Below are 27,971 nucleotides of genomic sequence, written 5' to 3'. Positions count from 1 at the left end.
CACCCTCAGTCCACTCAAGTCTTAGTAGTTTTAAATCTATTTTACTTAGCTAAAATTAAGTCCAAATGTGTGACTATACAAGAAAACTTCCCCTTTGAGCTTCTATTCCCTGGTCAAGTGTCCAGTTTACCAAAAAGTGCAATATTCTGTCAAAGATTAATATATAGCCTCAGTCAAAAGTCAACCATCTATTCTCTGCAAGCTACACTACTGAACTGGCTAAAACTGAAAGAAACCAGATCAGAAACTTCCAAAGAAATGTATGATAGATTGGTAATATTAAAAAATATTGATTTATAATTACCTTCTATATTAGGTATCAAGATTTTACCAGATCTACTGAAAATGAATCACATGTGATTAAGTAATCTTTCAGTTTTAGCTTCACAATTGTACAAGTTTTCTGTAGGAGTGAAATAGTTTAACTCCCACAGTTTTGCCCTACCCAAATTAATCCTTTTACTGAAGAAGGATCAGGAGCCAATTGTTGCTGCCTTCCTAAGATGTCTTGCTTCACGCGTACCCCTCAGAGACCACTCAGTGTATTGTAATCTTTTCCATATGCAAAAAAAAAAAAAATTATGAAATTATGAAACATGATTGTGTAGTAGAAACACTATGAAGAGTGAGAAATTTTGCCCCAGTTAATGAAAGCTTTGAGAAAAACAGAACTAGAAGAAAAACAGTACTTGGCACTGAATTTTTTTTTTTTTTTTTTTTTTTGGCAGAGATCTAAGGGAGGATCCAAGAGAGAAGCATGATGAGCAGGTTGGGGTGAAGAAAAAGGAACTGGCTAAGTCTCCTGCAGGGAAGCAGGGAAGAAACCCTGGGAGGTCTGGCTGGGCCATGGGAACACCCGCAGCTCTCTGCTCTTCTCCAAGATCTGTCTGATCATAATCAGGCACTGGTCAATGTGTGATCTTTTAAGACAAGTCTGACATAGCACTAAAACCTCTCCAGCAACTCTCTATAAATACTGCATCCTTCACATCCCTCAAGATCTTGTGCTGTAGCAGCTACCAGATGCTCCAGTGCAATATTTAGGTGGACACAATTCTACTGAGAACAAAGTTCATCTTGCTTCATCTTGTGTTATACGGGTAAGAAGTTGCTGTGAGAGGAAAATAAAAATCAGCAGGAAGCACTTAGAAAGGTGCTGGCACGAGCTCAAGTTGCTTTTAACTTGGTTTAACCTCAAGGAACCTCTGTCACACATGGGACACCAGTTGCCTGTCTCCTCCTGCCCTGCCTGCCCGGGCACAGCACTCCTGGGACTCCACCGAAAAGCAAACAAATTAAAGCTTTACAATTGCAACTTGATCTGCCTCAGGCCACCACAAAGGACTCTGGTGGGAAGTGGGTATAATTCATTTATCTGCAGATGTACTGCTGGCACTCTAAAACTGTCCCTAGTATGCAGACGCATCCAATTTAATATCCAAAGTAATTGCTCTGGAAATTTAGAACCAGAGAGCCAGCATGGGAACTGTTTCTTGGCATATTCATGCTTTATGACATTTTCCCCAAAACATCAATATTTTACATAACTCAAAAATATTTTTTTAATTAATATATTCTAGCATTTTAAACAGTATCAGTGAACTGAAGAGAGAAAAGTAGATATTTTAACATAACTGCGTTTGATTTAAAATTCTGTATTTTGGAAGGAAAGCAGCTTTTGTATTACATGTCTGAAGCAGCCAACAGAACTCGCAACAATAAAAAACTGAAAGTGATAAAAACACAGTTTTCCTCTTTATGCTCTCTGTATCTATCTGGTAAGGGGCCAAAGTTCATAGCTGAAACTCTGCTTCAAAGAAGCATCAGAACAGATATTTCCAGTCTCTTCCGTGAATACACACTGGAAATTCTGTGCTTGCAACTTTCTGGAGGTACTGGCCTTAAGCTATACAGACAAGCGGATTTCACAGTCATGAATAATGTTACAGTATAAAGTTAGCAAAAATATTCCGAGATAAAATAAATACAGAAGTCAAATATCAAGGTAGAATGGTAACTACTGTCTTTGCCCAAAAAAATGTCCCCTCTGCAATGTGATTTAGTTGTTCTGATTACAAAGACCTGAAGCATACTTTCAGAAAGGCAGGCTGTGAAATTTAAATTCACTACTTTGCTGGATATCCCAAAAATACAACAAAAATCAGCACAAAAGCACACAAACACCATTAACTGTGATGTACAAAATTTCCTTATGCCCTGCTTCTACCTGACATCAACCAGAAATTCTCTCTTCCTTCTTGCTGGCAGGAAGCAATGATCACTACTTCTGCTAAAAATTCTCTTCTGCTTCACTAAATACTTTTTGTCTCAGGTTGTATGATTTTTTTTTTTTTTGAAGCTGAACTCAAAGCAATCATTCCCCAACACATAATTGGATGCATCTGACAACTCTCTTTCCAGTGTGCAAAGGAGCAGCGTGCTCAAAGGGCTTATTTTTCATCACACTCAGCCTCCCATTCCCAGTTAAGGATAATATAAGGCTCTCTCCCTGCAAACCTTACGTTGAGAAAAAGGGGAGAGAAGCTTATCCTAGGACAATATGAATATTGTAAAGTTTCAAGTCATGGGAGGAGAAAATAATCTCTCCTATTTCTGTTGGAAATCAGAGGCCTCTAATTAACATCCCCCAAAACCCATCTAATATTTGCTGCGTAGAGCTTCGGGCCAGCATGTGGAAAAGTGGAAGTTCACTTGCTGGTCTGGAGAAGCTGTATAATTGAACAGAAACACAGCTGAGCTGTGCCTCTCTCTCTCTCCTTGGCTGATTTACGAGTCCACCTGCTCCTGCTTTTGTTAGCACAAAAGTAACTCCACTTCAAAGCCCAGCAACAACCTTGTGATGTGACTGTGTAGCAGCAGGTTACCAGTACAAAGCTGTCCCACTGACACGGAACATCTAAATAGGAAGAAAGCCCTGCTGACTCAGCCCTAGCAGCTTCGTTTCCTGGATTATTTTTGTTCCCTTGCTCTCACCCACTGCCCCCTCCTCCCTTGCCTGCGCTTTCCCCCGTATTGATCCAGGGTAGCTGCTGCATCCCTGCTTCTCACCCACTGCAACAGGAGATCCAAAGTGTCCTCCAAAGGCTTTGCAGCACAAGTTTATACAGAGATAGCTCAGTATTACACTAAGCCTCTGGAAGGTAATAGAGCAGAAGGGTCACCCAGAGAGACAGGAAAGAATAATCTCAAGGAAAACAGAAATGCATAATTGATCGAACAAACTGAAAATAAAATAGTTTGGGCTAGAATGGACCTTACAGATCACCTAGTTCCAACCCCCCTGCACAGGCAGGGACACCTCCCACTGGACCCCATCCAATCTGGCCTTGAACACAGACAGGAAGGGGAAAGCCACAACTTCCCTGGGCATCCTGTGCCACGGTCTTAGGTCCAAAGTAGCATTGCCTCAGCCCCAGCATAATTAAATTCTTAGTCTGACCTCTTTTATTTCTCCCACAGAACAAAATAAAACCACTTCTCTAAATGAGCAGCCAGCACTGCAATCCCATTCCTGCCAATGACATTCATATTTGAAGGTTTATTTAAACCTGGGTATTCACAGTAAGGTCTTCAGACTGGGGACAAGGACAGCAACCCCCATCACTACAGAATGATTTTTTTGTCAGGACTAGGAAAGCCTGTCCCAGGCACAATGGCAGTTAATGAAGAATTCCCCTTCAGCATCTCAATTTTGTTCCAGTGTCATTCACCCCTGACATCTCTCAACTTACTGTGTATATTGACAAAAGCATTTACTACCTTCTGATCTGCTGCTGAGCTTTTTAAATTAAAACCTCTGAACTTATGCAGAGGTCCACTGATTTTGCAGTGCATAACAAGCCTATACCATGCCCTGAGTCAATATCCTTTTAAAATAAAACAACTCCCCAAATGCCGTTTTTTTTTTGGTTTGATCAGTTAAGAGTCACTAAGATTTTCCCCTACAAAGTAATCCATTTAATAACGGCTTTTCACCCTTTTTCAAAACCTGTGACTTTAATGAGATGATTAAAAAAAAAAAACAGTCAAAGTTAGTAACTGTATATGCTGTAGAACACTTAAGTCTGTATCTCCAACAGCATCGCTAGTCTAAGTACTTGCTGGGGAAATGCCAACAAGCTGCTACGGAGCCAAAAAAGAAAAAAAACCAAACTCACAGAGCATTTTATTTTGCAGTTACTACATAAACAGAGGCTATTTTTAAATTGCTCATCAAGAAGCAACGGCTTTCAAAAACAATGCCTTAAGTATTTCCAAACTCCTACAGGAGCCATCCCCCTCTTACAACAAACACATCTCAAAATACTTCACAAAGGAGGCCTCTATCGTTGCTCTCCTTTTACAGAGGGAAAAAAAAAAAAAGAGCAAGCACTGCCTCATGGAGACGACTTGCTCAAGGTCACCCAAAAGCTCCAGTGACAGAACAGGGTATAGAGCCTCAATTTCCTAGTCCCAAGTTATCTCATCAGCCTACAATGCCCCTGTAACAACTCTTAGGCACTTACTGATAACACACACTAGAAACATGTGGTTTTTCTTTAGAAGAGAATGGATTTTACAGACAGAACACCTGGGTGGGGGAGAGATGGGGAAGCTACTTGTAGAAGTTCACAATGGCAGAGACATCTTTCACTTCCTTCTCCTAGCTTCAACTTTCCATACTACCTTTTTGCTTTGCAAAACCAAAAACCACAACAAAACCACCTGACAAAAATAAAAAAGCACAAAAACCCCCATAAAACCCAAAGGAGAATTCCAATCCTTTAAGAAAATTATGGGCTTCTGTAACCACAGGAACAAACAAAACCCACCATACGTTTCATGTTTTCCAACTACTGCTGAATATACTGTCAGAGAACTCATGACAGTGTTGGAAATAGTAGCCTCTTGCTTGTGTACCTTATTGCAATCAGTATTAACAATGAAAGCCTCTAAACTCATGCCATGTTTTTAAAAAAGCCTCACAGAACTGGAATGAGATTAATGCACTTTACAGACAGATACCAGTGCCCGAAAACATGTTTCCTGGGACGTGTGAAGACAGGCTTCTTAAGCCTGGAAAAAAGTTTGACTGTACCTGTCAACAGGAGCCTATATTGGGGAATCCTCTGAACTGGCTTGAGTAGATAGTGTTTGAGGGCCAGACTTGCACAGCGGGGGCTCATCTGAAAGAAACACCCAAAATAAGTAACAATTCTGCAGTAGCCAAAGGTTCCAGCCAAAGAAAACAAAGAAAACAAAGAAAACCTAAAAACAACTGCTGATCACAGTGGATAAGCTGGGTCTTAAAACAGGTAAGACTACTGGAGTGTTAGAGTCCACCACAAAAGCAGCAGTTCCCTCCATGGAAGACTGCATGCAAAATTAATCATGCTTTTAAAGACATTGGTAAGCACTCATACTCTCTGTGGATTCAAAAGAGGTGCTTTTGCTTATGAAGATGAGAGGTGAAGCTTCCCAGAAGCAAAGAAAACACAAGTGGCAAGGGACATGTGCTCTTTTATCATTGCTGTCCATGCCCATTAGGCAAAAAGGCAGAGAGATAGCAGTGCCCACTGCAGAAGTTTTAATTAACCCACACCTCTGAAGACAATGCAGAATTAGAAGATCTGTGCTTCAAAAATGTTAATTAGCTTGAGTAAAGTGCAACAGAAACACGAGTCCTTAAAAAGTCATCTCTTTCCTGTCTCTGATAACTCTAGCTCAAGCCCATCCTTCGCCTACCTAACCAGAACTAAGCAAATAGTCAGGGATTACCCAAGGGACAGCCCCTGTAATAGGAGGCAAATTCACAATTTGTGTGGATCATGTGCTTAAGGAGCTTGCACCTCTTCTTTGACTTATTTCAAGGGAGTTATGTAAAAATCTGGCAATGCTTTTAGGCGTATCAGCCAAGTGCTGCATGTTCTGGGTTTGAAGCTTCTAGGCATATGTAGATGAGAAAATTCACTTTTTCACATTTCCAACTGAAATGAAACACCATTCCCATGAGTAAGCTATTATTCTATGATGTGGTAGAGAAATCAACCCAAATAAGATAGGACAGTTAATGGGTGCACTGTACTATAAGGAGACAGAATTAAAAAAAAAAAAAAAATCAAAACCAAACCCACACACACACATTTTAATGTGTCTTTGATATAATTTGTATCAAGTGCTACATTTTCTGAAAATCAAGGTCCCTTTATCACATCTCACAGTGGTAACCAAAGTCACAAATTATGTCACAAAATCTTCATTTCTTTTCACTTCCACCCTATAGTCTCAAGCCCAGACTGCAGCAAAAATACCCACAAACTCAAAATACCCACTCAAACTCAATTGGTAGATAGGCTCTAAAGCCTTATATAGGATCACAACTGCCAAAAAGCCACAAAATAGGACATTTCTTTCAAAAGACTACAGTACCTCAAAGTCTTTGACTACTGAAGCAAAACCAGTGTTCTTCTTACACTGTTCATCCAATAGTGCAACATTTTTATCAAATTCTTTGATGTAGGTTGAATACATCTTTAAGTAGGGACCCTTTTTAACAAATATATCTGCAATTCTTTGATGTTCAAGCCTAGAAACAAAAAACAGAGCAATCAGAAAGAGCTGAAGAGATCTTAGCCCTACAGCAAAACATCAATCTTCTTCACAGCAAGACATACTACTTCATATTCTGAACAAAAAGCTTACAACTCAGCAAACAGGCACTGACCTCAGCATCTACTCTGACAAAGCTTACCAGGCACATCAGTCTGGTGTTAGATGACAACCACTTAATACATAGTCTGTTTTTAAAATGGTCTTGAACCATTTGAAGACTTCAGTACAAGTCAGATTGCCCAGGAGACAGATCTTCAAGCACTTCAGGATGCAGCCTCCACCCCTTAATGGCAGGTACTGGATTAGAGTCTTTATCTATTTTAGTGCCTTTGTCAGTAGGCTTTGTAGAGCTTATTTAAATCCACCCACCAGTATAACTGAGAATGGACTTCAACTGGGAGTGTGGTTCTCAATCAGCACTGTGTCTGGTTAGTAGATATCAACTAACTTTAAAATGCAAGCTGGTCTTAGGACAGCCACCTTTCCCATAAGTCATCTATATCCCACTTACCCTCTAATGAAACCATGCCCATATAGAGACCAAAACTTTTAACTAAAAATGAAATTTTATATAAATGAGCACGATCACTAAAAATTGTACTGATATGCCCTCTGTACTTCTTTGGATACATCTAAATGACAAAAAGTACATCTAAACAGAAAACTCTCTCTTGTACTTTCAAAGTCAATTGTGGCATTTAAGAAGACATGTGAAACACAAAAAGGGAGTCAAACCATGGTCACATGGAGTCACATAAGCCCCACAGATAAATTTCAGCAACATCAAAGGAGTGGTATATCCCCTTGTTGATAATCACCAGTGAGATAATCGCTCTTCCAGTTCCCTCAGGAGGTCCCGATTGAGTTCGTACAGCTGAGGTAGGTAGTACAGGATCTGATTCAGGATTCTGTCCTCAATCACTGGCTTTCCAAGCTGCCTAGAGGCATGTGCCACAGCATCCCGGAAATCCTGCCGGCGTACAAAGAGGACAGAGACCCCCCCTTCCCATGAGCAAACAGCCTTCAAAGCACCAACACAGACAAGGAGTTTTCTCTGCAGAGGTTTTACCAAAGGCAAGAGGGGTACCATCTGGGTTGTGTTTCTCTGCAACTTTAACTTACCCCTCCTGGGATGGCCTGAACCCCTGTGGTTTGACACTGGAGCTTTACTTTCCTGCTCCCGTATGCACACGATAGAAATCTATTATTTTTATAAGGCACCTCTCAGAAATGTGCTGGTGCTACCTACAAGGAAACTGCAGGGGAGCCTTCTATCTGCAAAGACTCTGGTAGCTTTGAATACCTTCTTGCAATGATTTGGGTCAAAAAGCAAAAATACTACACTGGCTAATACAATCATAAAATCTTATTTTAAAGCCATATTGATTTTGTATGTCATTTACAAATGCCCTTTCAGAAGACATGTCTCAGAGTAAAAGGCAGTGTCACATAGAAGTTACTATACAAAGCAGCTCTTCTATATGAAGGAAAATGAACATCTTTCTAAAACACATTGTAACAACACATGGAAACCATGAGATTTCAAATGGCCATAATGAGCAAACCCAACACTGGTACCTTCAAAACTTTTACAGGGAGGAGGAAAATACCACCAACACTTGAAGGATCTTCTTAAGAGCATTTTTATACTTTAACTAGCTCCCAATAGGACAAAGGTGAGGCTTACTGGTCCTCATTAAAGTATTTAAAATTAAAATCTTGAATATGGCCAGGAATCTACCCATAATGAAACTCCGCATCCATCAGGAAAGGTATTTTCCCCACTCACATGCAAACATTTTTCAGAAAAGGTTAGCAATTTAGCATTTCACTTAGCATTTCACTTAAACTAACAAAAATGAAAATTGAGATTAGGTGGTGTGTTGCATTACTGTCTCTCACTTGAAATAGGGCAACAATGATAAAAAAAAACAGAACAATCTGTGATATTTCTTTTTGAGCCTGTGGTCTGCTGCTAATGCATGCAAAAGCTATAAAGCTGGCCTGAAAAAGATGATCAAACAACATGCTCCTAAGTACAACAATAAGTTATATTTTAAATGTGCATGGGGTTCACACCTGCCTTTGAAAATCCGCATGGTCCTTCAGGTTAAAAATAAACAAATATATAAATAAATAATTAAGCCCTCTCTTTCACCCTCCCTGGTTCTCCTGCTACAGATCTTATTTGCTACCTCATCAGTCCAGCATCTGGCATTATTTAGATTCTCAAACTTCACCCTCAACTTTCCCCTGCCCTCTCTCCTCATTACATCAGTTCGGGGCAGCCTGGGCTCCAGACACTTTCTTGCTTTGTGACCCTCTGGGTCACCAAGGCTGTGACTGGGCAGAGTTATGACAAGAAACTGAAAGAAGATACAGGGAGATGGCTGTGATGGGGGGAGGCTGAGAACTAAATGCAAGGGAGTTAAAAAACAGATGGCTTTATTCATATGGAAATGCTCTGTTTTACATCCTCTGTGCAGACTAGTGACACATAGGTTAACTACCAGCTGCATCTTATGGGTTTTCCTGACCCTAGGGCATTGCTTAACACTGAAATGATACATGGAATTACAATGGCAAAAGCTCAACTGAGGCATTCTGAAGAGCTTCATGCAAAATGCATCATCATATTATGATAATATTCTTCTCCCCTCTCAAATCCCATGCACACACAAAATATGGTATGTACTTTGCTACAGGATGAAACAAGAATTTAGTTTGAAGGTTATAAGACTACTTGCTCTTTATAAAGAAAAGCAGTTTTGTCTCTGTAATCAACAATCCAGGCTTTTCCCTGACCAAACAATAAAAGGAGAGAGCAGGGAGCCAGGTTCAAGCACCAGTAGATAAGACAGGAATGTCATTTGTGTTAAGAGCATTTATTTAACTTCTAGATATAGCATTCAAAGAGCCTGCAGGATGTTTTCGAAATACAGAAGATTTGGGGTTTGGGCTGGCTTGATCCAAAGTCTATCAGCTTCATCAGGCTTTGGATCATGCCATGAAAGTCTCCATCATTAAAACAGCCAACCAAAACTTCATTTTATCACCCCTTTTCCCCCTCTACAAATGAGTAAACCGAGAAAGCCCTGTAGAAAGGAAACGCAGGGAAGAAAGATAAAGCAAAGCTTGCATATGATACAAACCAGCATGCTAAACAACAAAAGAGCTGGACTTTCAACACTTTTTTTTTTCCTCTGAATTATCAACTCTTCACCACAGAAACAGTACAACGTATTTGTCACCGTAATCATATTTAGATTTATTTTTAACCTGGCAGTGGGTGTGAAGTAACTGTCATGCCAAGTTCATCTTGAGATAAACTGAAGGGTTGAAGGCAGGGAGCACATGCCTGAGGAATGGGGGTAGGAAAAGTCAAACAAATATAACAAGGTTAGAATTAACAGTGTTTACACTTGAGGGTACCAGCCTTCTGAGAAAGTAATTTTTTACCCAGAAGGACAAAACAGAGTAAGTCTGTTTTAGTTACCAAAGGTAAAACATATTAATTTAAAAAGTGAACCCTGAAATTTCACACCAAAGAGTGGAAGGTGTTCAGACAAGGACAGCTTTTTTAGACAAGCAGTCTTAGACTTAGAAATGAGAACCTGGAGTACTAGTAATTTCATGCATCAGAATCTAATACCTTCCAAAACTAAATCCATTCACAGCTAAATACAAACAGAACTGCTCTTGCAAATAACACATATATTGGTTTGATATGTATAAGAAGTGATTCATATTACAAACATGTTTAGCATGGAGTGCTATATAACACTCTTTTCATCAGTCTGGTCACAGACAGTCACCTGAGCTGGCCTAGAAATTTCTGTTTGAAGCTATGTAACAACCTAATACAGCAAATTTTAAGGATAGAAATTTATAATGTAAATATTTAAAATTATAACATAATTTTATATATTATATAACGTGATTTATATAATATGTGATATATATAATATACAATGTGTTATATAATATTTATATACATAATTTAAATATTTCAAAGTCTTTCAAATATTACGATCTTACTCATAAAAATACTGAAAAAACAACTTGCCATGCTTTGGAATTAATGTGCTTATTTCAGTGGAAAGCATCACTTGCAATTGTAGACAAAAGTTGTTTATGCTGCACAATGTAAAACATGTTACTTATACCAAATCATCCCAGCTTCTTACTAAGATGATTTTTCCTTCCAGAAAGGGGGGGCTGTTGTACACTTTCTCAAGTGCTGGCTTACGGTTCATTTTTTTACATTATATTTAGGGCCAATAATAATCTTCTGACACCAGTTTTTGTTGCTTAGGCAGCGGCAACTGTCTTCACACAGCAACTTTAAGAGGACAGCACTCATCATCATCATCTCTGGAAAGCACATTCTTTCCAAGCCAGAAGTAGTTTTAGTTTATTCTAGAGTAAGACAGCATCCCCCACTGGGTACCTGTTCATATGAAAATCTAATTTAGGCAGGTTTAAAGGCTTCTGAGTACATATTGTTGCTAAATTACTGCCTGATAAGACATTCCCAATTTGAAAATGTTTAGGGATTTTTATTTATACAGTTAGTACACACTCCCCCTAGACCTGCTTCAGCTTCTAAATAATATTTGAGGAGGACAGCATCTATTATTGCTTTTGTTTCCTCCTACCCTTCCTTCAATGTAGCTTTGTTAAGCATGCAAAGGGCCATGATATCCGAAATAATTCTGACCCCCATTGTGAATCATCTCTGATCAGCCCACGCACTTCCCCTCTGCAAAAGCCCTGACTCACAAACCCTCCCAGTTCTTTCCCCAGGAAGGTTCCCAGTGCCCAGCAAAGCAACCTGCCCACATCAGTCTAGAGAACAAAGTTTAGTTGTAAATCAAAACAGGTACTGATCAGACTAAAGCCCCGTTCCACTGCTGCCTGGGGTAAGTGCACCTTCAGGTATCTAATTGCTGAATGAAGATAATTTCAAATGTGTGTAAATAAAACTTGTGAATTTAACTGAAAGAGAAAGAACTACATGATCTAAACGTGGTCACGTATTTTACTCCTAAGGCTTCAACCAATATTCATCTTGGATCTGTTCTCCTCAAGCATACCATCAGCAAAGCAAAAATAAGCCATAATCCTTTCCGCTGAGGTACAACTTTCAGCTAAACATACCTGCAGATAGCTCAAATATCATTTAATTTAAGGGAAAAAATATGTTTGGACTTGGACACTTTTCAAGGAACACACACACACATCCTACAGGAGAGAGGCGGGAAGGGGGGGGGAGTTTCACATTCTGGGGAGCAGCCAGGCTGCTATATGTGACAAACTGTAAACACGACTGCAAGGAGTACAGCTACAGAAGATTTCACCACCACCTTGTTTAAAATTCAAATAGGAAGTCTTAACTAGTGTTAGGCTATTGGCTTTAGACTGTTAAGTTAAACTAGAGCAATGATAGTTAATAAAGGCCATGAGGAAGTGAGGATCATGACATTTCCAAACATATGAGATTGCTGCTGCAAAGTTCCAAACCTTTTTTCTCAGGTAGTAAAAGAATTTATAAGTTTTCAACAATATAATATAGTTAAATTTTTTACAATAATCAATTATTTGACTGTGGCATGTTCTCAGAATGTTATTTCAAGGAACAGGCTGGGTAGTAGACCAGCGTTTCCTTCCAAACCAAAACTATTTCATTAACTTTTTTAGTAAGATGACTACAGCTGCAATTCATTATCAAATGCCTCAATCAGCAATTTTAAAGCACTTCATAGACTAGAAATTTATCAACATATTCACCACAGACTGGTCAACTATTAAGGTTTTACAGTTGGAGAAAAAGGAGTTGGAGGCTGAGAGAACTTTTCACAGCCAAACATCGTTGACTATAAACCAAAACCAGAGGTTTTGCTCCAAAACCCATAGCTATTTTATTCTTTATTTCAACATATTAAAATCTTAGAAGTTTACTATACATGGGTTTATAATATTTTTGTAAATAGTTTTGCAAGTGTCTTTTAAAAATGGAAACATTAAAACAGAATTTACCCCTCCTGTAAGTGCCTCTGGAATGCTACGCAACAGAAGGAAAGTGTTTGACTTCTTATCTGCTTTCTCCAGTAAGAGGCTGATCTCATGGCTGCAGAAAAGCTACAGGTGCCTCCTGACAACCTCCTACTTGCTCTCAGAGTCCCAGCAAGGACAGAACTGAGGTGCACCTCGACAGATCTAAGGGCTCAGGAAAAAGCCTGCAAGCATTTTCTTTGCTCATACAGCACAAAGCCACACGCTGAGCCCTGCAGTGGAAGGAGTCATACCAAAAAGCACACTGCTCCACTGCCTATATTTCAGCTGGAAGGGGAAAATGGAAGAAAAACGTGATGGGAGAACAAAAAGAGTGGTGGGTGTTGAACAAAATTAGGAACAAACAAGGACAAAAGGAATTACAGCAAATAAGCCTGGTCTTGGAGAAACAGGGTCCTCTCACTTGTGCAAATCAAACCATTTACAAATAATGTCACTACAAACAAATACAAATGGCACAATCCTGCCTTAATCCTTTTCCAGGAATGCCATATGGTTTTTTTGGGTGGACAACATCTCAGACAACAGTGACAAGCTTACTTGTTTCTCTCATGTCACTTATGTTTTCTATCCAGTTCGTGACTCTTTCTTTCCTGCGAGTGCCCTCAGGGTAGAAATAGTCTTTTTCCATATTCTCAACCTTTGCTTACCCTCTGGAAGCCATAGATGAACCATCTCACAAAGATAAATAGATATGAGCTTGTTTGAATTAAAACTCTGTTTTCAGGAGTTTCTAACAGCACTTTACTGGACTACTTATCTTCCAGAAAGAGCGTTATAATAGTTAACACAAATACAGAAAATTCTAGATTGCACTTAATGTTCAATTCCTCCCTGAAGCAACACCATTCAACCAGGATTTTTGAGAGTACCAGTGTGCACAGCCAGGGAAGTCCCTTGCCTCTGTTATGACAGCTCATTTTGTGTTACAGAAGTGTCCCCCAAGTGTTTATAATTTTCTAGGGAATTTTTGTAGTTCATCTTCAACAGAAGCAGCCACATGTACTTAAAAAATGTGACTGTGTCCAAATAGGCAAGCACCCTGTCTTGGGATAGTTGCTTCACCTAGCTTGACTTTGTCAATAAAAGAAAAAAAATGCTAACAAAAACTTCAGTGGTGCTTGTAACCAGTTTGCAACCACAATCTCACCTTCTAAACTGCTTTACACTCCACTTCAAATGCTCTAAGCAGCAGCAATTTAAAAACTTTTTCTTTACGTCAATACTCCAGTTCCTTGGCTGTATTAAGAGCCCTGAACTGCATTAATGGGCACTGGTAAGCCAGACTGAGAACGCTATTAATTTCAGATCATCACTGATGAAATTAGTTACTAAATTTTAAATATTTACTTTTTGGAAAAACAGTAACAGAGGAGGTTCAGAAGGTGTAATGGAGCCTCATCTGACCAGCCAAATTATAAGGTGGGTAAAAAACAACCCAGCCTGGGGAGAATCTAAGCTTAAATTCCAAAAATCTGTCAGAGGTTGCTTTGCTGTCCAGTTAGTAACCTCGACACCAAAGCTAGTAAGCCATCATGTGGCTTTTTCACTGCATGTGAAATCAAAAGGATAGTTTTATCAAAAATTAAGTATTACCCACAAGAAATAAATGATCAAACAAAAAGATTCAGTCATATCTGAGATGAATATATGCAAATCCTCCAGCATAGCACTCTGGAAATAAAAATGTGTTTCTGCAAGTTTTATCAGATATGGCAACTTTTATTTAATGAAGAATGCACAGACATAGAGCCTCAATACTGGTGCCCACTGACAAGGACACTCACCACAGTTTACACTGCAGGCCAACAGAAGTTGAGAACAAAGTATTTCCTCAACTTCCAGCACTAGCAACCCCTCTGTCAGACCAGGCTGAATACATGTTGATTATTGCTAGCCAACAGAAACATGTCTAATGGTCTGCATAGAATAGCTAGAATCCAGCATACTGTCATGAACAGAGCTGCAAATTACCCGTTAAAACAAAGCAAAACATATGCTAGAGCACTACACATTTACACTGTATGGACAGCCTTAACTTCACCCAAGAAACTTCCTATTTTTACTCTCCCACATTTTTCTTCTGCTTGCCTGCATTCTGCTCACCAATGGCCTTTCCTTCCAATAATGCACATTACCTGAGGAACAGGTACACTGAAAACTGAGAACATCTTTAACACCTAAGTCATATGCTTGGAAAAAATTATTTTTAACAATCATATGGCTTAAAAGTTGTCTATGCTTGTTAAGACAATTCTCTTCCTTGAAGCAGTATTGAAGCTTGAGTTCTGCACTAGAAACTATGTTGAATATAAATTATAAATTGGCTGCAACTGCTAATCCCACCTTTTAAAAACCAAGCTTGAACAGAATAAGGAAATCAATTACTAAAATGGAAAGCAAAAGATGAATTGGCCAGTGGTGTGGTACGTTTTTTTGTTTCCTGTAAGATGTCAATATTACAGGAGTAAATACATCCACATATAAGAGCCTTTGTTTCCAGTTTCACAGAACACACATCTCAGGAGACCAAGATAGACAAATGTATCTGTTTATAATATAACAACTTCTATTGCCCAAGGAAAAAATTACTATGCTTGCATTTAACAGAGTGGCAAAATGGTACAAACGCATATAACTTAGAAGTCTACAGAAAGCATATAAAATGAAGCTAGAAAAAGCTAAATTCTTCATTAATTTACTATTATCACCTTCAACACAGCACATTTAACAGATCTTCATAAGCATGGATTAAATAACTAAACCTTGCTGTGGACAACACATTGCATGTACTACAATCACAGCTGTTATCAGAAAGCAAGCATCTGTCAAAGAATTGCAGCCCAAAAAAATACGCTGCCATGGTGATGGATGAACCATTAGAGCTAATTAGTTAGATTACCTACAGAATGTGTATTTTTATGCACCATTTCTAAAGGTAAATTGTTCCTACCTCCCCCAGCTACTTCAGAAGTTACTCTAATGAAAGGTTTTATTTTGGTTGCCATGGCACACGCTGATAGGATGCTGATTAACATAAATGGATATATATTCCATTTTGAATATTCAAGCAATACCCCCACTCAGCTGGAAGACCACATATATTAATTAAGGAGATGCAGAAGGAACCACGAAAATATTATTCTATTCCATAAAATCTGACGCTTTAAAGTTCTGCTTAATTAGATTAGGTTTTATATTTTGAATATGTAGACACAGCAGAAAAAAGTGGCATTCACTGCAATAAAGCCTAAATGTAGAGCTTCAAGAAATTAAACAAACAGAAGAGGAAAATTCTTTTTTTGGGGGTACTTACAATGTGTAAGAGCTTTAACACATCCACAAACCTATCAAAAAGCAAGAAAAAGCAAATAGTTACATTTTCATTGCCCAATTAAAATTAATGTATTTATTTTTTTATTATTAATTTTAGCATTGACACTTACACTTTCTCTGAGCTCATGATCTCCTTGGCAATATGGTAAACCTTTGTTTTCTTTCCAGCTGCCTTACTCTGCAAATAAAATTATATGTTATACTATGCATCTATTAAAATTGTTGTAAAGATAATTTCCAGCTAGTGGCTCCTCAAATCTAACATAATAATTCAATATTTCTTATTTCTTATTCATATTTCTAATAACAATGTTTTATACTGCTTAGAAACTTTCAGGCTTTTCAGGATCTCTGAGAAAATAAATTTAGCTTGTAGCTGAAAACAACATTAGGTAAGAGTAGTTTTTATAACACTATCAGTCTTTGTATTTAATTATTACAGGAAGCACTGAAGCCCATAATGAATGCAGCCCTAGAAAATGGCAATTATTATAGTAAAGTAGAGATAACATTTCTGTATGATTTTTTTTTTAATTAATACAACAACAGCATTATTTGCAGTAAACTCAAATGGGTTTCACAAATACCTTGAAATAAATACGTTTTCTTTACTGAAAAAAAAAAATGAAAGGAGAAAAAAAATTACACTGAGGAAAAAGTCAGCTTGTGACCATCTAACTAAAGGAGCTGCTGAAAAACATAGTAACCAAAAAGCTGTAGAAGTGTGGGCATTGTCATCTGCCTGAAATACTGTGGAGATTATGAAGTTCTTTATGTGCACTGTTTAACATCAGACAGAAGGAACAGGACAGCAATGGAAAATGGGGTAGGTGTCAGGATGCAAATGTGATTTCCACACAGTGTAACTCCTGTACATAATTTATCCCTGGGATAAAACACCTTTCTCCATAACAGCTCCCATGGTTTGCCATATGCTGCTCTCCTGCCAGCTGTCACCACACCTACTGGATATTCAGGCTTTCGTTTCAGTGGGCTGCAAAGACAGAGTGTGGACGAGGAGCAGTAAGACATAGGACATACAACAAAAATGTGATGGAAGTCTTGAGGAAACTCCATTGCATATGACAGTATAACAAAAGCACTGAACAGTTTATCTGTGCACTGGTGGCAAGACTAATGTTGCAAGATTCACCTGGAGTTCAGGTCTTCTCCAAGCCTATAAGCAAGTATCAAGTGCTAGAAATCATGGAGTGATTATACTAATGGATTGGTTTTAATGATAATGTTAAATTCAAATTAAAAAAATAAAGCTAAATTATTTTTTCATTTGAATTTAATTGACACAACCAATTGCCGAACTAATAAATTGAAAATAATTTCTAAATGTAATAATTTGGTGTTGTATCACCAAATTATTTCATATACTACACAGATATCACACAGAGATGGGATTTTACTTCTAGAAATTAAACTTAAAAAAAAAAAAAAAAAAAAAATCTTACATCTATCCAGTGAGGGTCAATCAGATTCAGGCGAGAATGTTAACACCCATTCTCAGGCCTCTGTGCCTTTTCAGAAAGCACAGCTGACAAGCTGTCTACAAGACTGAATTCACAAGTACCTCAATTATGCAGAGCAAGGTATCGGCCATCACTGTAGACGTGGCAGTTGCAAATGAGATGAAAATTAGTATTTCGAGAACAAGATGCTTCAGCTGAACAATCACAAAACAAAATATCACAGTCTGTTTTCAAGCCCGTTTGACAGACTTCTCACATACCAGCTGGCACGGATAAGGCCACTTTGCATTCACAGAACCAGAGAAACTCTGGGCCCAAGAGAGCCTCTAATGGGAGAACCGAAGGGATACGAATTGGGCTTTCCAGGCACGGCATTGGGAAGGAACCTTGTAACTCCTCTAACAGAATAAAAGCATGAAAACAGCCAGATGCTTGTGGGTAAGGAAAAATGAAAACAAGCCCAGCTGATGACCCGAGCAGAGCCTGCTTCATTCCCCTCTGCAGCTGCTCTCCATGTCAGGGAAGTTGGTTGCTAATCCCCAGCTGCCGGCCACACGTGCCGCAGGCGGCTGCAGCGCCGACCAGCAGATGCTGCACAGCAAGGGAGGAATTATGCCATGAAACCTGCCTGAGATGCCTCATAGTGGGGGTGCTTTCCTGTAAAACTCTTCCGTGGAAGTGGAGTAAGGTAAATTAGCCTCTCTGCAGGTCCAACCCTGCGTAGTTTTGCAGGAACAAGGTTTTCCCTGGAGCCTTCCTTCCCCTCCCCCGGTTTATTCTGCTCAGAGGATTTGGTTAAGTGACATTCTGGTCTGACACATCATCATCAAGTTTTCTTGCCAGCACTGGAAAGTCACTTTGTTGTGGGTTTTTTTCACTTGTTTGGATTTTTTTGATGTTGTTTTGCTTTTAACTATTACTAGTTTTAATGAAAGAAAGCAAATATAACTACTACCAAAGAAAACAGAGCTGTCAGGGCTGGTGCTGAGGAGAGGCAGTGGTCTACGGGCAGCCTTGCATCAGGGCATCCAGGATTGAGAAGTAAGAAAGTGGGTATTTCCAAGGACAGGGATGGAACCCCAGAACCTCATCTCATTCTAAGTAGTTAGTACTGTCTTCCTGCTCCTCCTTTGAAGAAGAAAGAAAGTTAAAACAGAGGAAATAATTTCAAGCTGGTACTCAGAGAAGCTACTGGAAGGTCAGACCTTGACTGTTGAGAATGGCTTACACTCCTCTAAGAGACATAGAGGTGCAGCCTTGCAGTAAGAAGTTTCTTGCACACACCAATAGACACCTGGACACCAAAGGAGTGAGTTAAGGAACTTAAATGCTGAAAAGCAGGTTCAACCCTTCGTTGAAAAATTAAAAACTGGTTCAGTCATCTGTCCCTTGCGCACCAAGCAGTGATTTGGTGGGCAAGAGCCTGCAAATGCAAGAAAGCAGCCTGCACAGGGATGGTTACTGGGACAACAGCCTTTGCTGCATGGCCAAGACTCCTGAAACAGGATCATCCAGACAAAACCACAGCTTCAGAGATTTTTCAGAGACCTTCTCAGATCCTGCAGCCTTCACCTGATGCTGTTTCCTGGCTAAGGAAGGCTGACAAATGAAAGGTTGATTTTAAATATTCAGTGTATGAGAGACATGGAGCATTCCAGGATCTATAAGGCACAGACAGCCTCATTAAGAAGTATCTACAAGTATCTCAAAACTGTAAATTTCTAAACAAATATCTGTGCACGTAGCTCTCTATCAGACAGGCACAGTAGGTCTAGAGCTCCACAACTCACTGAAAGATTCAGTACAAACATGCCAGGCAACACACACTTTGCAGCAGGATATTTCTAAACTTGGCCTCATATGTCAGGCTAATGTACACATATTAGATTAAAATTTTAGAAAAAAAAAAAACCCCGTAAACAATAAGAATGACAAAAAGAAATATATAAAGTTATGTTGACTCAATGCTTTTATTTGTAAACATCTCAACAGGTAGCAGCTTACCAGACAGTGCAACAGTGATGAAAAGCTTCAGAAGATAAAAGGAAAAAAAAAATACCTGTTTATCTTCTGGAGGATCAGGCTCCCCTTTGCTGGAATCAGAATTTGTGTCATCATCTTCATCAGAACTGTTCATGATATCTTCTTCATCTGACTGAAGATCTCCAATTACCACATTATGATGATCATGGTGTTCTTCTAGGGACCTAAAATTAAAATACATACACTCAATAAACATACCATACTTTATGTAAATATATATTTATGCAAAGAGACCACAATAAAAGGCCTAATTGGTATCAAAAACATTAAAAGTGACAGTAGGTAATCTGAAGATAACAATGGAAGGCTTTTTCACAGTGGACTCATAACTCTGCCATGTTCTGTCTATGCCAGTGTTAATACAATGCTTGCTGACAGTAAGCAAAAGCCACAGTAACCTTGTGGTATCTGTGTAGTTCATGACCATCAGAATTTGCCTGGCAGCAAGGTCTGATAAATCTATTTTCTTATTCATACTGTGCAACATTTGTGCTGTGTGCAAGAAGGATAAGCCTTTTTGCTCTCCTCTGTCTCAAACCATCAGGACTTTTTTCAGAGAGGGTATTCAGAGAGGAGCTTTCTGTTTGAAATTTTAGCTGGCTGTATAAATACAGGACTGTTTCTCAATGCATGTGCTAAACAACTTCATCAAGGATGTCAATACTGTAACTGCTCTGTCCAACAATTCTTCTTAAAAACACAAAAGCAGAGCCTTTAAACTCCCATCCCCAGAGACGTGTATCTGTATCCCTTCCAGGTATCTGTCAAGCCTATAAAATATAACCTTGTTCTGCTGCTGTACAATGATTATAGAGGTCCCTTTTCATTAGTTTCAGCTGTATATGCAATACAGAAATTGCATGAGACAGCCACGTAGCCTTCTGTCTCTAACCATCCTTGACAACTTCAGCACAGATTTAAGAAATGCAATTCTAGAAGAAAACAAAAAAGAGCTTAGGGGAAGATAAAAAAGAAAAGAGAGAATACAGGAAGCCAAGCCTGTAGTTTTGGTAGTTTCATAGAAAATCCCTGGGCTCCTACTGTAGCTAATCATTAGCTAAAAATAGCTAATAATCGCCAGTTACACTAAAGCTGTGTCTAAATTCACATAATCTGTGTCTGCAACAAGAGGCTGGGATGCCACAGGCTTATTGTGGTATGAGCCAAAAGTAATTAGCTACTGTACACATACACACAAAACAAAAAAAAAGCAAAAACACCAACCAAATTCACAAGTCCTTTTCCCTAAGCTGTTCCAGCTAGCAGAGATCTCACTGTGCTGACCAACACCTAATTTTATGGAGCCAACATGTGTCAGGGCTACATTTTCCTTTCAGCTGCCCTCTAGATGCAAGGGATGGTTATGACTGATTTTTTGTCTTTTCCTGCCTTTGAATTGCAAGAAAACAAAGATGGAGGGCAAGTCTTCAGACTCACCACCTCTGAATGTGATAGTTAACAGAAAAAAAAAGTGTCAGCCTAGATCCCAGTAACCTGAAGAACAGAAGTGAGGAATACCACAGCTCAGTGGGGATGTTCTGGCAGCCACAGCAAGGTGTTCATTATTCAGTGTTTAAGGGAGAGTTATAAAAACCAAACAAACAAAAAAACAACACCCCCCCCCAAAAAAAAACAAAACAACCTAAAAAAAGCCCAACAAAGACAACACCACACACAAATGCAGATCTTAAATAGAAATATATTTAGAGATGAAGACCAGATAAGTTGGCCTGCAGACAAACTCCGGTCAGCCACAAAGACATGGAAAAGATTAAAATAGCTTGGTTCTATTAAGACAACACAGGAAGGACTCAGGAAACACCCAAGCAGATACTGTCTCCCAGAACCGAATGGGGCGGAGGGAGGAAGAAGACTGTAAGCTCATCACCGAGCTCAAGTGAGACCCTGAGCCAAGTCAGCAGCACTCAGGGTAAAGACAGATACCCACTTATTTCAGTTTGGAAAGTATCAACTTCACATGGGAGGAGAGTGGTCACTGGAGAGATGAGGGCTGAGGATGGCAGCGCATGGAGTACACCAGGGAGGGTTCCCATGGAGCTTCCATAGAATCATAGAATTGGCTGGGTTGGAAGGGACCTCAGAGATCATCAAGTCCAACCCTTGATCCACTATCACTGCAGTTACCAGACCATGGCACTGAGTGCCACATCCAGGCCCTTTTGAAATATCTCCAGGGATGGAGAATCTACTACTTCCCTGGGCAGCCCATTCCAATGCCTGATCACCCTCTCAGTAAAGAAATTCTTTCTAATGTCCAACCTAAACCTCCCCTGGCACAACTTGAGACCGTGCCCTCTTGTCTTGCTGAGAGTTGCCTGGGAAAAGAGACCAACCCCCCCCTGGCTACCCCCTCCTTTCAGGGAGTTGTAGAGAGTGATGAGGTCTCCCCTGAGCCCCCTCTTCTCCAGGCTGAACAGCCCCATGAGCTTAAGGACAGACCCTGGAGCTTCCCCTGGAACTGCACAAGCAAAACCAAAGACTTCTGCAGTTACTTGTTAACTTCAGCAATTCAGAAAAGTCCTTGTCTAGGCTACCTAAATCACAGTCACATGAAATGTTGGCCTGAGAACGTTCATTTTAGCAGATGCCATCACATATCCTTTTAGTTGATAAATATCTTTTTTTATATCTGTAGCATTACATAAGGTATAGTTCCCTACTTTAGTCAAAACCTGAAACAGAAGTAACCTCTGCTAGTCCTTCCTTTACTATTACTGCTAAGTTTTACCATCTACATTCAGTTTTACCACTGAATCTCCACTTGCTAGGGGATAACATACTATGTGTTTTATCTCTAACCACACTGGAATTCACTTTTGTAGTCCCTTATTCATTAAATTTTACTTTTGTTAGTGGACACTTCATTGCCTTTTCCCCTATTCTTAGTATTTGTTTTAATTGCTGCTTTAATTTCCTATAAGTAAGATTCCTTCCCATTACGAAAACATTATTCTTGCACTTAAGAAATCACGGTTCCTTTACCTAAGCATATTCGACAGGATGCCCATTCCCAGATTATACTATCATTTTTCCATTTAAACTTTTCAGGGCAACTGTGCCAACAGTTGAAGTTTCAGGAAACCTACCCTTTTTCAAGTCAGAAAAAAAAGCATATTTCTAGGAGCGGTTGTACTCTGCTTGCACAGACATAACCCCACCACTCGTACAGGATGAAGATCAAACAGGCCTGTGCTGGGTGAAGAATTTTCTAAATGAAATATTTAAAAAGATACTTAAAAAAAAAAAATCATTAATTAACTACTGGTGATTTAAGATGTTTAGCGATTGTCCACAGATGACAGATGCTCACCTTATGCTTTTTTTTTCTTCCAGAGACACACAACATTTAAGCATTAAACATTCTCTTGCTTTTGCCCTACAAATGCACCTTCTGTCTCTGTAAAGGAAACTGTGACAGCTGAAAGAACTGAGCTACCAAGTCTTGCTTACACTATCTTGTCCCTCCAGTCAGAGCACCTCAGAGTGCTGAGCTCACAACCCAACACAGCCCTTAGGCTCTTCCACCTTAGACATTTTGTTGAGGTTTTTTTATTGGCCTGTAGAGATTTGTTTTGGTTTGGTTTTTGTTTGTTTTGGCTTTGCTTTTAAAGAAAAAACATAGTGGATGATCATATGATTAATGATCAAAAGTCAGTGCACACCCAGCCATTTTCCAGAGTCAAACAAGCCCCAGCTCCAGGAAAGGATGTGAGACTTCAGCTGTGAGTAGATGACCTCCTGTGTGGTATCTGGGGTTGTGTCCTCTTCTTCAGAGAGGATGGTGACAAAGTTGCTGTGTTGATTGGACTTATCAGCCCTATGCTGGGGAACATGTGACTCTCCTTGTACCTTACACCTTAACCTTTCATCATAAACATGATGGCTTTCTTGTCAAAACAGAAAGCTGGTTTGTCTTTACTGATTACTTTTTCTGTACTTTTACCTCTGAAGTCATCTAGAACACAACCATATATAGAGAGTTCTCTTAAAGTTGTCTCTGGACAAATCCCTTGTAGCCTTTAAACGAGTTTGGAAATAAAAGTAAACCTTTAAATAAACCGAATTTTTTCTACCACATATCAATCCCCCTTTTCCAGAACACCGCAGCCATGCAGTACTGGTTATTTTTAAGCAGGTCTTCTGACAGGTATTTTGGGGATACTGTGAACTATGTCTATCTTGATCCCTCTTCATCACGACTCTTTGTCCTACCCACAGCACTACCAAGAGAAACTTCTGCATTATCAGTCATGTGAAACACCATCACTGCCAACTCACCATGCTGCCCTCTGAGTAAGACTATCTTGACATATCTTGTGAGCAAATTACCTAAATATAGATGTGGGGTTTTTTTGTTTGACACATAAAACGAAGGGTTCATTAGTTTGCCTCAGAATGAGCAGCTTATGGCATGAAGCACATACATTATGCTGTACTTTACTAACGTGATAGTAAAATATTAATGAAACAAAACATGCCAGTCCAAGTCAGACAAGCAGCAAGGCAAACTGTCAAAACTTTAAGAACTGCTATCAAGCTACTAAAGCCAGAAATATAAATCCTAATCAGCATAAAAACCTCTCGCTGTCTTCAAAAGATGACCAACACTAGAATTCAGACTAGAATTCACACTAGAATTTGTATTACTATAGAGGCTTCAAATAAGCCTAAGGCTTCACTTTCAGGCACTGTTGACTAAGACACTGTAGTGCACACTATAGCCTGAAGTCACAATTAACATTTCATTCTCAGTTCCTCATCAATTTAGATGGCTATTAGTATTTTAAGCTTGACTGAGATGATTCAGAATGATTCTCAGCCAGGGAATGCCCCAACATTAAGTATTCTATATTCTCTTGGAATTACTTCAAGTGTTAGCATCACCATAACTACTCGAAAGCAAGTTTCCACAGCTCCAAAGTATTTGTTAAAATAGACTGTCCATGCTATTACTTTACACATACTTCCTTGTGATCTTATTTTAGAAGGTTTTCTACTTCAAGTAAATAATTAAAAATATATAGGAATGCTGAATGAACAGAACCTTCTATATATACAACACTCTGCTAAATTCTGTTTGCATCCTTTCATTGCTTGAAAAAGAGTGTCCAGTCTGCCCTGCTTTATGTAGGATTGTCTCATCTTTGTCATCTTTCTACCTCTTCCTCCAGTATTTCACTGCAGATTTGTGTGGGTATTTGTTTGTTTGTTAATTTTTAAGAAAGCCTTCAACTTACAGGCAAAATTACACAAAGTGAAGTTCCTATTCAGCTGAAAAATACACATCTAAGCATCAGAGAGCCAGTAAGTCTACCCCACTGTAACCTTTTCATCTCAAATCCTTTTTGCATTGTTACAGCACTTCACAATCTTTTCACAAATGCTGCATCATACTTTCCTCTGGAGAGAAAACAATTCCTCTTATCAGTTCATGCATTTTCAGCTTTTAATACTACCTTGAAACCAATTTCAATAATTAAGGCATGTTCAGCTGCAGGTTTTTTTAAGACTAAAAGCACACTGGCTCTCAGTGGAGGCAATAGCTGATGAGGCTGTTATACTTTTTCGTAGTGCCTCATACTTGTAAATAGGTGTAGGTAAGGGAAGAAGCCTCACTGATCAATTCCCTCTGTGGATTCTAGCTTTATGAATCCGGGGAATTCCCAAAGATAAAAAACTTAAAAAACTAAGGGAAAAAAATAAAAGAAAAACATACATTATGTGGCATCTTTTCTGCTATGTCCTATCTAAATTCAACTTCTCTTTTTTTGAGCTATAAAGAAGTGCTGTAAGTACAGAAATCAATTTACAATTCCAAAACAGTTTAAGAAGTTATCTAATTTGGGTGCTCAAGACAACAGAAGATGCCTTTGGAAAGCCAAAACAAAAGTGAAAACATTGTTTCATTAATAATTGGTTCCTTTTATTTAATGAACGTCCTTTCACTTAAATTAAATACTTAATATTTAGGACAGTTCAATGTCTTTAATAATTATTTACTACAGATTTTTGGAAAGAAATCCATTCTATAAAGCAAGCATACTGGCCAAAGCATGAGGGTTAATAACGAATACCAGCCCAGGTCCCTGTGGAATTTTTAAGGAAATATACAATGGGATTAGTGATCAACAAGATTAATAAAGGCATCAGTTAATGTACTTTGTGGATGAGTTACATTTTGCTGCAATACCTTAGCTCCACAACCATCCTGCAAAGCCAGCATCAGTATGTTTCCTTTTGCAATAAAAGCATAAAGATGAACTTCTTATCACTCCAGATGCACCTGGACCCTAACCCACCTTATCATTTAAACTTGATTCCCTTAACAATGGTGACTGCCTACCATTACAGCTAAAAGAGTGCCTTCCCTCATCACCCTTCTCATGTCCCCCTGCTTTCCCATTCTCCTTCAGTCATACCAGACCACTAAGCAATAAACGAGGATGAAATGCAGCCTGGACCAGGTGGCTTACTTATCTGAGTTACTCCTACAGCATCAGTCACCTTTCTGGTTAAATGACAAAATGGTCTGAACGCGCTGAAGCTGAGATCACGTCCCTCCTCTCTGGGTGCCATGGGCAGTGTGAGGAAGGCTGATGGATACCACGGCAGTCTCACAGTGCTGGCTTGGCTGCCAGCACAGGGGACTAGTTGCCTTGTTGCAGCCAAGCTGCTTGGACTTCAGCTTCTCTGCCAAAACGTGTACTTCTTCACAGCGAGAGAGTGAAATAGCAAGGTGTCCTTTTAAACAGGATTTTACTCAATAATGTTAAAATTATCGTTCTTCTGCAGTGACAACTCTACGATTTTAATAAGTTCTTTGTATCAGGGGGGCTAATAACAAGAAAAAAAGGCAACAGGCCAGGAGTTTTTATTGGGCTGATGCTAAGGGACATGTCAGGCAGTTAATCTTCATCTCCCTTTTATATCTATTTCTAAGACCACCTGAACAGATCACACCTGTGAGATTAATTAGCTGCTTTTGTGAGCCATTCTTCTGTAGGTGACATGGCTGAGGAATGACAGAGACCTCTATAACAGTTGTTAAAAACAAAACAAACAAAACAAAACCAACCAACCAACCAAAAAACACACACACAAAAAAAAAAAAATCACGAGGCAAACCAACTAGACCTATGAATCCATGATTATTTGCATCATTTAGAACTATTTGCTCTAAGCTGTTCTACAACTGTAAGGACACAATTACAAACACAAATACCCCTCAAGAATCACAGCTAGAAAACAGAAATAACCTGCATCCAGCTGAGCAACTCCAAGTGAAGATTATTTGTTCGACATCAGGTTATTTTTTCGAGCTGCAATTTAAAGGCTCCAAGAACTCATTTTAAGCCATTATTCTTAGTAATTACCATATGTATGCATGCATAAGCATCTATGTATTTTCCAGGAAGTCAAAAACCTTGATCATGATACACTGTCAAAAAAGAAGCTCAAGAATATCTATTTTTAAATGGGTTTTAGTTCAGTACTGCTTGTACTTCGAAAGCTGCCTGCTGCCTCCCAGGTAAAGAGCTGGCTGCAGAGAGGGGCCAGGTGGGGAGTTTGCTCCTGCCAAGAGGAATGCCAAGAATTACCCTCTTTGTCCCCGTCTTTACCTCTGGCACTCCCTGCTCACACCTGGGTTTTCTAGGCAAAGGAGGATATCACAACCACTGCTGAAAGCTGCCACCACACGTAGCCTGTTAGATCATGCCACTGGCAGCTCCTCCTCTACTTGGCTGAGCACGTTGCTAACTCTAACACCTGACTTGCTGGAACCAAGTTATCCCAGTGTTTGGAGCCAGCAGCATTTAGTTTAGCATTTGTTATCCTCAGGCCGAGGCAGTACTTCTTTTTCCTCAACCAGAAAGAAAAAAAAAATTCTGAATTGCATTCTAAGCAAAAAATAAGCATGGCATTTGTTGTATGTGCTTCACACCTATTCAATTTAGGACTTTTTTTTTTTTTTTTTTTTAAACAATCCACGCTACTTTAATCAGTCACGCTACTTCAGGCATACTATGATTAGTACACTTGTGTGCATACTTTTAAAAGCACAGTTTAAAAAAAGGTGCAAACAGCTCTCAGATTATCTCCATATTTAGCTGCAATTTGAAAACTTGAGCCCAAGGTCCACTCTGGCTGCAGGCAGCCTCCCATGCCCGCAAGAGCGATCTTCAGCAAGACCATTTGTTTACAATTCCTCAGCTCCTTGGAAAGCTCAACATAAACACACACGCATGCTTCAGATGTTTCCAGACTCACCAAAGATAAGTCACATTTAAGGAAAAAAAGGAAAAAAAATTCTCAGTTTTAAAAGTCTTCAAGAAAACTGGTGCCCAAAGTGGGTGGGTTCAGCTTCCCAGCGGTGCCGTCGGAAGCAACAGTGCCAAAAGGAGA

At 39.2% G+C, this 27,971-nt stretch overlaps 1 protein-coding gene across 1 annotated transcript in view; it reads right to left on the bottom strand.

Moving 5' to 3' along the window:
• FGD6 (FYVE, RhoGEF and PH domain containing 6) overlaps nt 1-27,971 on the bottom strand; it is a 75,130-nt gene that overhangs the window by 26,102 nt on the left and 21,057 nt on the right. The window contains exons 3-8 of the mRNA XM_071764698.1: nt 19,564-19,711; nt 16,134-16,201; nt 16,004-16,034; nt 7,431-7,582; nt 6,430-6,586; nt 5,099-5,186 (exon numbers count right to left, since the gene is read on the bottom strand). Of these exons, the coding sequence (XP_071620799.1) occupies nt 5,099-5,186; nt 6,430-6,586; nt 7,431-7,582; nt 16,004-16,034; nt 16,134-16,201; nt 19,564-19,711 (644 nt within the window). The remainder of the gene's footprint in view (nt 1-5,098; nt 5,187-6,429; nt 6,587-7,430; nt 7,583-16,003; nt 16,035-16,133; nt 16,202-19,563; nt 19,712-27,971) is intronic.

Source organism: Heliangelus exortis, chromosome 1, assembly GCF_036169615.1.
Source record: "Heliangelus exortis chromosome 1, bHelExo1.hap1, whole genome shotgun sequence".
NCBI lineage: Eukaryota > Metazoa > Chordata > Aves > Apodiformes > Trochilidae > Heliangelus > Heliangelus exortis.
This window is presented reverse-complemented; position numbering and strand designations above follow the sequence as displayed.